This window comes from Lissotriton vulgaris, chromosome 6 (assembly GCF_964263255.1).
Source record: "Lissotriton vulgaris chromosome 6, aLisVul1.2, whole genome shotgun sequence".
Classification (NCBI taxonomy): Eukaryota; Metazoa; Chordata; class Amphibia; order Caudata; family Salamandridae; genus Lissotriton; species Lissotriton vulgaris.
This window is the reverse complement of record NC_141694.1, coordinates 256,827,090-256,837,795: the sequence shown is the minus strand read 5'-3', so window position 1 is coordinate 256,837,795 and position 10,706 is coordinate 256,827,090. Positions and strand designations below refer to the sequence as shown.

The window sequence follows — 10,706 nt, the reverse complement described above, 5'->3', positions numbered from 1 at the left end:
TATATATTTTTTTTATTTTTTTTATTTTTTTTAAAAACACATATAACACATCTAAGAAAACCCACCCACCCAAATAGAAAATGTAAAACCCAGCAACAACGTTATGAAAATGAAGATATAGAAAAAGGAAACCTAACTAACTACCTAATCTAACTATCTAAACCTATATAAAATATTTAAATCAAATATGCTTTAACATTGTATTGTGAACAAAAAGTCAGTGTCCACACATTGTCCACATATTAATTAAATCATTGAAATGATATGTTCCAATGTCTGTTGAACCCTGTCAAGTTTTGTGTCCAATGCTGAAATTTTGGCCTCCAAAGTATCAATTTTCGTTTCCATGCCTGCTAACATTGTAGCATCAACACTTGCTGCCGTGCCTGCAGTGGATGTCGATGCTTGTGGGGCAGCAGCACCACCTGAATTAGTTGAAACAACATGTGATTGTACGTGATTTCCACTTTGGCCTGTAGGTGACTTGATAACCCAGGTCTTAGCCAACTTTCTCTTTTGGTATTGCCAACCCGACCAACGAAATGCCTTCGCAACAGCGAGTATGTGTCCATAGCGAGCTTTCCTGATGCGGAAAGCCCGCTCCTCCTCTGCATTAATGTTATCTGTATGAAAAAAGGGAACATGTGTAAGGCAAGCAGTACATGATGGACATTGGCATGACCTAAGTTGTACAATCAAAAGAGTGAATGGAAAGTGTCATGAAAATATGACCAACACTTGTGTGATGACACACTGCAAAATTGACATCTAGCATATGCATCCAAAGTCACATGACCACGGGCCACTAGGTGGTGCCCAAGTCACATGACTGCCATGAAATGACACACCAGCATCTGTCCACATACATACTGTCAAGTATAACAGATGTGCTTGTCTGCTCATGCGGGGCCTTGGTATCCCACGCTGGTTTATCTTGTCTTATGTTTTTATATTGCAAAAGATACTTGTGAGGGTATCATAGCGCCATGCATCCTTGAGTTGAAGGAATGCAAGTTGAGAGGATGGGAGAGATCACATTGGGTGAGGCATGGATACATTGTAATGGAAGAGCACGCAGTCTTAAGTCCAAGGTATATGTGGGACAATATAAAGCAGGATACACAGGAGGTGCACGTTGTTAAGGGTAAAATCTCCATGTGGGACATAATTGTAAGCGTATGAAAGCCAAAGCAGATAGGTATGTGTACACACTGTCTCATCTCATTTGGATTCATATAGTGGCCGCTGATACACATAGTGGCCAGTTACAGGTTTGGGAAGCAGAGGCACAGGCTTTCTTTGAACACCGTGTACGAGGAGCAGGTGCACTCTCTTGGTAGGGATATAATGGATGTGGAAGTCCGGTGCGCTGTAAAAGAAGTGGGCCTGAACAAAACCCCTGGGGGCTGATGGTCTCACCATCAAGTTTGACTAGGGTAATGTCAACATTCTTGTACCTCAGATGCCATTGATGTTTATGGAGGCTGGCCAACTGGGTATGCTGCTGTCTACGACTAGGTTAGCTATTACTATCCCTTTCCTCATACAGTGTGAAGTCCAAAGTGAGTTTTGTGGGTACTGTCCCCTAACCATGCTGACCATGGATGATGTGATGACAAATATCATCCTGTCTGCACGAGTATTCCCACACCTGTTACACTTGGTACACCCTGATCAGGCTGGTTTCATCCCTACCAGCAATATGGCCGTTACTCTATGGAAGTTGATATAAATGTTGAACACAGACCATGCGGTGGACTATTGTGCAGAGGACCTCAATTGGATATAGCTAAATCATGTCATTGCCCTACTTGTTTGCTGTTTGGAGGGTTTTTGGGCTGGGAGAGGTAAGTGTCCACTGGATTGTAAATTTGTATTTGTCAGGCATCCCCACAGTAAAGGTGTGAATAATCATGTCCTCCTAATACCCAGTAGGGCAAGAGGGTTGCCTGCTCTCCCCTCAGTTATTTGCTCTGGCTGTCGAAACATGAGCAACTTGTGCTCAATTGTGTAGGGTGGTTTGTGGCCTGAGGCTCTCGGATCACACGCACTTTGTCTCATAGAATGCGGATGACCTGTTGTTCTTTCCAGTGGACGATGGGGAGGCATTGGAGGGGGTGCATGCTCTCAAAAACAGGTTTGGAGACATCTCTCTTACTGGGGGACACATGTTTACCATACCCAGGAAGAACAAAGTGATGTGAATATAGTATGAGTTATGAGAGTGCTTTGGAGTAGCATGCAAATCTGGTCAACGTTGCCACGGTTGTAGGTGGGCCGAGCGGCATTGGTGACGATGGTGGCACTTTCCTGTCTGTTGTACTAGTACCATACATTGCTGGTGTGCATAGAATTCTGTTATATGTTGACTGTTATTCTTACGGAAACTGGACGTGGAAGGGTGGCGTTGGAGACCCAGATGCAGCACAGGGCAGAGGGGGTAATCGCTGTCCCAGATTTTTGTTTGTACTTATTGTCAATTCCATTGAAGGGGCTCACCCACGCAGTGGCGCAGGACTGTATGCAAGCTGAATCTAAAATTGAACCAGAGGTGGGACGGCACGTCTCATCCTTAGTGATATCTATCACACAAGATAAGGATGGATTCATTGACTGAGTAAAAATTGATTCCGACACTTTGTTGTAAAAGGTACCATGGCAAGATGGGAGTGCAATGCCCTCATGCCCCAGAGGTACCATTGCCCATGTGTACGCCACTTCCACATGTGGGAGATTGGTTGGCCCTTGCTACATGGATGGAGCTTGGCCTGTAGGGAGTGGTAGACCGGAATAGCAAGGGAGTTGTCCTGTAAATGGACAAAGTGCAGGATACATTTGGGCTGTCACGGGCTCATTACTTAATCCATACGCCCTTGGTTACTGCCATTCAGAGTGATGGTGGACGGGCCTGTTTCAACCACCAGTGAATGCTGCATGGCAATATCTAAGGATTGGTGTGTGTACGATCAAGGCAGTAAACTCTTCATATAGGCAAATAATTTTGTTTGCATAATGTGTGCCCTATGCACATGTTGTGGGATTGAATTTATTTGGTTCACTTACTGTGAGGACATTTTCACAATTTAAAAGCATATATTGTAACACAAAAATAATCTGGATACGGTAACATGTCTGTAACATTTCTTTACCCACACTAGCACAACAAAATTGACACGCAAATTCCTGGACTAGGGGTTGGTGTGGGCCAAATGATAAACAACTTTCCTTCAGCAGATCCTGTTGTGGCCCAGTGTCATTACACGGAGGGATGCTGTGCTTACATGTGCGAGGAGTGACAGTGTGATTTTGATGCAGCATGCAAAAAGTATCACACATTCAAAAGGCACTACATGCACTGTGGGCATGTTAAGTTTTGCTCAAATCACTGTGGGCTTGATTTATTATGCGGTTGCGCCGTAGTTGCGTCATTTTATTTAACACAACAGCGGCACAAACAATGTGCCCTATTCACAACGTGACACATCTAGGAGATGCGTCACTTTGTAAAGCCCTGCGCCATAAGGAGGCGTTCCTGTGCAGGGGGGAGGGGGGGCGTTCCTGCGCAGGAAAGCCTCTTGAAAGTGGCTGATTGAAATATATGAGATTTCAATGCTGCCTCAAAACCCTGCGCCTGCTTGAAGCAGGCGTAGGTCTTGATACAGCATTGTGTAGATGGGCCACCCCCAAGCCTTGCTGGAGCTGCACTGCGCTTGCGACGCAACTCCAGCAATGCGCCAACTTTGTGGCACAGATGTGTCACCGCTATGTTAAAGCGGCGCACCATGGGTGGCGGAGCTGTGGCGCACTGTGGCGCACATTAAGTGGCGCACCCCTGGGGATGCAACAGTGAACATAAATCTCCCCCTTACTGATTTGTTGTTCTACGTGTCTTGTAAAACAGTGATTGTGAACAAACGTAGAAAGCCATGTGCTTCCACAGTATACCTGATTTAGAGCTTACACACACTGCAACCCTGGTACCACAGCCTGTAATAATCATTCACACAGCACATTCACTAAACACACGTAGTGAGCACTGTGTTCAGCATGCCTTACTGTACAGATGTACGTGTAAAAAAAATTGCATTTTCATGTTGCATTCTGCTCCCTCAGTGTCAAAAAGAAACAGGCATTGACTGTTACTTTGTTCCTAGGGTAATGGGCTGTCTGACACTTATGTGCCTTTCATTTTGTCCATGCATGATTCAACATCTGTCACAAACACTCACAAAATGTTACATTTACTTTGAGGGTGTCAGCAAAGATTTGATACAAGTGGATGCATTGAGCATGCCATAGTTGGGCACATACACAGTGCAGCTTGCTTCCACACACATTACTTCAATCTGTAGGAATTAATACATTTACTCACTGGTTGCATCGGGGTCCTCAAAGTGGTCGATCTCCCCCTGCGTGTATGGCGGCGGACCACCTACAAAACATGTGCAAATATGTACATTAATGCATGGCATTATAAATTTAAAACATTGTAGCGTGCAGATTGTACGGTAACATATGCATGTCATTTCTACTCTATTACTACCCTTTCATTTGTCCTACAAAATGTAGCTAGAAAATGTACATGGACACTGGTAATGCATGTTGACCTCCACATGAGTGTACATTGTTTGACCAAGTTTTACAACTCACCCCCCGTGTAAACAGCTCACGTTCTGATGCAAATACCCCTGTGGTCCAGCCCACTTGGCCCCATTCCCCATCCCCAGCCTCCCGCCTCCCAGCAGCTTTGCCTTCCCAGCTAACATTGTAATGGCATTAGGTGGGTGTCCGAAGGCGCGCATAAGGCAAGCCCGTATGCACATGTCTGTAGGCTGGCCAGCATCAGATACCATGGACCACGGAAACGCCACAAGAGCAGACTCCACAGCGACACAAGCAGCCTCCACGTACTCATGGCAGGCCAAAAGCACTACACTTTGAAGGACACCCTGAAACGGTCCCACGGACCTTGCTTGGCCCACACATGCAGGTTCACCTGTGAGTGGACCACCAAATGTCAAAGGACTGAACACACACACCTCCACAGCATACTCCACTACACCTGCTCTGCTACATTACACGCTGGTCTGCACTTGGATCTGCAAGACACCTCTGCCCTAGATGTGGCCTTCAAGACTGACACCTGGTGGAACAACTCCTTGCCCAACAACATTCCTATAGCCATCCCGGACATATAGAAGATCACCTGCATGGATTGTCCCAATGGAAACCGAAGTGGAATAGGTATTGTAAACAATAACACCATCACGTTTGTTAGCCATATAGACAACACCCTCCACACTGGCAAACAAATGCACTTGCAGATCCACAACAACAACAACCTCACCCTCTGAGGGACACTAATTGACACACCCCCTGGTTCCCTGGCTTAATGTATTAACTCCATTGCCAACCTTGCAAGCAGCCATGCACTTGCCTTCATGGAATACATCATCCTTGTGGACTTGAACTTCCACCTTTACAAGAATTATGACGCCTACCCTTCCACCATGATACACAACCTACCGAAACTTGGCCTCAGACAACTCCTCACAACACCCATCTACACCCCCATCCACACGCTGGACTACATCTTCTCCACAGGCACTACCTATACTCTTGGCCACATCTGCTACCTGGGTGAATGTTTCCACAATACAATGCAGTCCAGGATGACCAGAATACATATTGCCTACTTGACTGTTGAAAAGTACATGCATTCCTGTTTGTGATGTATATTTTATAACATTATACTGTATATAAATTTGTGAAAGGCAATACATATAATAGTATCAGATCATTTAATAAATATAACTAAACATCAGTGCATTTGTTCATCCATGGTGTGCTGCATTGAAAATCATAGGCACCAATGATGGGTGATCAGCCGCACTACATATGTGGGGAATCAATAATGAAGGCCTTATGCCAGTGGTGCATCACTTTTTACCCTTTTCAATGTAAGGCAACAGTGTTGCAAGGTGTGCATGGAAGAGGCCCGTGGTACATCCCTGATGATATGCAGGGATGCCCCAAAATATGTAAGTGCGCCCCTTAATGTCTGTGATACGTCACAATCCTGTGTGAAATGCCAGGAGGCCTGAGGGTTTGACTTCAGCATTACGTCATCCAAGTATCATTTTGAACCCAACTCCACAATTGCTCCACCATGACATCACAGTATTTCACACACATTGTTGAAAAATGTTGCGCCGGGATGCAGCTTACAAAGTGAAAGACAAATGGGGTGGACCAGGGAGGGAAATTAGTGTTGGATGTGTCATGATGCATCCCTGCATATTTAAAAATATGCACCACATCACAGTTATCAACATACAATGGCATTGGTTGTCTTTTACTAGCCCACTGCACCACAAGTACGTCAGACTTTTGAACGTAGTGGTGGCGCAGAGTGGTCCTACATATTTAGAAGGAGAGGGAAACCCACCCTGCGTGACTTCACCTCTCCTTCAAAATACATACCCTTCACACGCAGCACTGTGCGTGGAAGGGGTGTTGCATGGATGTTGCTGTGGATGTTCACAGGCAACACCTATGGAGGGAGATACATTTACAATTTTTAAGAAAATGTTTAAGCTGGAGTTGCGTAGGAATGCTACGCCACACTAGAGGTGGGGTAGCGAGGCACATTGAGAAATGCTTCCATTTCTCCATGTGTGCTCCACTTTCAATGCCTGCTGCATTTCAAAGCACTCATTGAAAGTGGAAAAAGTGAAATCATTTTTTTTGTGCTGCATCTTGGCCCTCAATGTACTTACCATTTTCTCCCCATGGCGCAGGCATCCTTGCATCATAGTGCAAGGGTGCCTGCGCCAGTGCATGGCTACAGTTAGTGCATGAGCGCAGGGGGATGCACAGACACACAACATATGATTCTCAATATGTTGCATCTCTGTGGTTTCTGAAGTAACGCAGCACGGCGCAGGAATAACATTTGGGTTACCTTGTTGTAAATTTGAGACATACTTTGCTTAACATTGAAACCTTTTACAGATCTGTACATTAGTGAGAATGACAACATGAGTAAAAATAGAAATGTACTCACCGTTTGGGCCTCCCACATCCACTCCCAGATGATCCAGTACATCACCCTCACGGCTGACGGTGTCCTGCCACCGGTGTTTTATCTGATGTACAGGACGCTGTATGGAGAACAATTGTTCTAGGTGTTGTTGAACAAGCTGCCATCTGCTTCTGCGCTCCACTGAGGGGTAGCCTTGGCTCACACGGCCACCCATGCTCACCATCCTCGGGAGATAATGTTGAACCAACCACAACAGCCCCCCAAACTCACTGTCAGTGAGGTTCTTAGACCTGCCTGACATAGTGTGCTATGACAATGTTTAAAAATATAAAAGATTGTCAGAGACCAAAGGAAACTTAACAGAAAACGGAGTTCTAAAAACTAAAAACCCCACCCCTATTAAAATCCTAAATACCCCTATTGACACACACCCCTTGACACAAAATACAAATAGACAGACAAGACTAACAATAGACAGACCTAATAATTAGCAAAGACACAATAAACTCACAACAAGATACAGGGAAACACAATTCTCAGTCTCAATCTCTCCAAACACCTCCAACACCAAGCACACACCCAAAGAGACTAACAGAAAGTGAAAGAAAAATCAACTTCCTGGTTTGGAAGAATCTAGAATGATGACATCACTTCCTGCCGGAGTTGCGTCACGTTTTTATGATTTGCAACACGCATTTGACGATGCAATCTTATTTCTATAGCTAGGTAAAGTATTCCAGCACATGCGTCACGTTTTCTTATTTTGAGTGTTGCATCGTATGTTAACATGCATTTACAATCTGGAATGCTGCACATTTGTCATAGTGCGATGCATTTTGTCAAAATGCGACACGTTTTTGGTGATTTGCTATACTTTGATGGTAGATGCTACACTTTTACTGTAGCTTGCCATTATTTTCATTTGTGTTGATGCTACACATTTGTTTAATTGAGACAATTTCGGTAACGATGCGACACTTATCTTGATTTTGAGTGACTCTTCTACAAATTGAGTGAATATTGAATTTTAGAGACTCTTGCAAAGTTAGAGGGACTCTTTAGACAATGTTGACTATACATCAGTGCTTGTGTGTGTAGATGTCACAATTTAATGGAGTGGTCACTTTGATGCAGAATGAGGTCGGACAGTGCAGGCTTCTGTATATAGGCGTTTTATGCTACCTTGCTGTGCATCCAGGGTTAAGGGCTAGGAGGGTGGCGGCGTCATACTTAATGCTGGGGTGGAGCGCTTTGCGGGGGCCAGGGGGTGTGGCGCTGGGCGCAGTCCAGGCGCGGACGGGCGTAGATGGGCTTAACTTTTGCGCGCCTTCCGTGCGCATGGGGCGCGTCCGCTGCGCAGGGAGGCATCTGTCAGATATGGATGGTGGAGGGGGCAGGGGCGAGGGAGGGGCAGCTGGGAGGCCTTAGCGGGGCGGGGAGCCTGTCCACGAGGAGGCACAACTAACAAAATGGCTACAAAAACAAACGTCCGCTCTGGCTGTTCGCACTCCTCCACCTCTCTCACCACCCCAGGTTCCTCCCGGCCGCCCAGCCGCCAATCAGAGCCGCACTGCGTGGCTGCATCACAAGTGCCTGCAATCGGCTGGCCTCATCATCTCTGGCTTAGTCCACCACTCACGGCTGCAGCTTTTGCTCATGTAGCAGGCAGCACAGGCGCAAGTAAGCGTGTCCGTTCAACAGCAGCTTACAAGATCCATACATGGTGGTCAGGAGGTTTCGCAGTATTCCGTTGCACGCACTTCCGGAAGTTAAACCTGCCTACTGCCTCCTGTTGCAACCCCGGAGCTGCAGCCAGCGGGAGCCGAACCTGAGCGGGCGGTCCCCGAACCGGCGAAACACCGGGGGAGAGATGAAGGGCTGCTGCCCCCCCCCGCCAAGGTGGCGAAGGTACGGAGGCCCAGGGTTAGAGGGCGCTGAGCAGCCTGCTGTGGGGCAGAAGCCGCTGGGGGCCGCACTGGGGACTGCCCCCCACTGGAGAGATTGAGAGGCGAGGTGATCAGCCCCCCTGGAAGGCTTGGCGCCATTTCCCTACGGAACGCGGTGGATGAGGCACTGTGGTAGGCCATAGCGGAGTCGCCTGAGTCAGCGTTTACAGGAGGTGAGGTGCGCACCTGGTTGGAGTACAGTGAAGCGACTGGTCAGTTGAGAGGCCCCCGGGTACCTCCGTTTCCTCCTCATTCTGCTTCTTGACTGAACTTATGTTTGGCACCTGGGCCAACCGCAACTGGGGGCAGAGGCACGCACCCTGAGATCTTTGGCCGATAGTTCCCCTCAGGCCACGCGACGCTGAGGAGTGGGCGTTGGGGGGGTTGTCTTTTCCCATTGCTTTCCACCATCGAGCTGATTGGGGGTACGGTGGAGTACCTGTGAGTTGCAACCCCGTATCTACTGGCAGCATAGACGTCCCCGGGGACCCTGCACCTACTAGGACACAGCCGGTGATCGCTGAGAGAGACAATGGGCAAGGGGGATCGAAGCCAGAGCAAGCTCCCCTTCTCTCAGAAGAGGCTGCTCCAGCAGAGCCCGGCCACGGACGACGGTCCAACAACTCGGACGGAGGAGGCCCGGAGTGCTGACTCGGACATTAAAAACATGCTGCTCTCTATGGAACAGGGGATACAGACCAGCATCTCTGCCCTGGGGTCCAAGATAGACGCCATGTCATATAGGATGGATCGGAACGGCTACAGAAGCACGCAGAGAGGCACGACATGGCGGAAAGAAGGATGACAGAGGTGGAGGAGGCGCAAACGGACCTGGACGCGGCACAGAAGAAGATGGAGAGGATAATGCAGGTCCTGAGCGATAAGACTGAGGATTTGGAGGCACGCTCTCGATGCTACAATCTACGCATCACGGGCCTTCCGGAGAGCACAGCCACTGGTCCTATGGAATGATTTGTGGAGCAGCTACTCACGAAACTACTGGGGGACAGAGTGTTTTCGGCCATGTTCACAGTTGAGAGGGCGCACAGGTCGTTAGCTCCAAAACCGCAGCCGGGTGCGCCGCCGCGCCCAATAATAGCAATACTCCTCAATTACCGGGATAGAGACACTGCGCTCCGCCTGGCGAGATCCAAACAGCAGCTGCAATACGAAGGGTCCGCCATCTCGCTATACCCGGATTTCAGGGCGAAGGTGCAGGAGGAGCGGAAACAATTTATCCCTCACAAGAAGCGCTTACGAGAAATGGGCCTGGACTATGCCTTACTGTACCCGGCCAAACTGCGCGTCAACAGGGGAGGACACTCCAATATCTTCACGGATCCAAAGGCACTACAACAGGCGATGAAAAGGTGGGCGAAGGAACAGAAGACAAACCCAGTGCGGAACCCCGAGGGAGAAGGATCCGACGGACGAGTAGATGATCAGGACTGATCACTGTCTTTGATGGACTGCCTTGCATATTTCTGGCATGGATATCCCGAGACAGTGGTATGCTGCGTATTCCCTGGAAGAGAGTCGAGAACTTCCTTGCCTTACGAGACTGTGGCGGTTTGTACAGATTAGTGATATTGCGGGGGTATACGGAGTGGGGGGGGGGTACGCCCGGGTGGTGATGTGCTACACATTTGGTCCGGATATATGAGGGGACCTGCTGCAGGAGACTATGTGAATGACCCTCGATGGTTATAGGCCTG

General features: G+C 47.9%; 1 protein-coding gene across 1 annotated transcript; it reads right to left on the bottom strand.

The window, feature by feature from the left end:
• Positions 1-246: 246 nt before the first annotated feature.
• Positions 247-7,346, bottom strand: LOC147707106 (uncharacterized). Its single transcript, XM_086925625.1, has 3 exons — positions 7,067-7,346; positions 4,373-4,432; positions 247-623 (listed from the first exon to the last, which is right to left on the bottom strand). Exons 1-3 carry the CDS (start codon positions 7,344-7,346, stop codon positions 247-249), a joined length of 717 nt encoding a protein of 238 aa, XP_086781751.1.
• Positions 7,347-10,706: the final 3,360 nt, after the last annotated feature.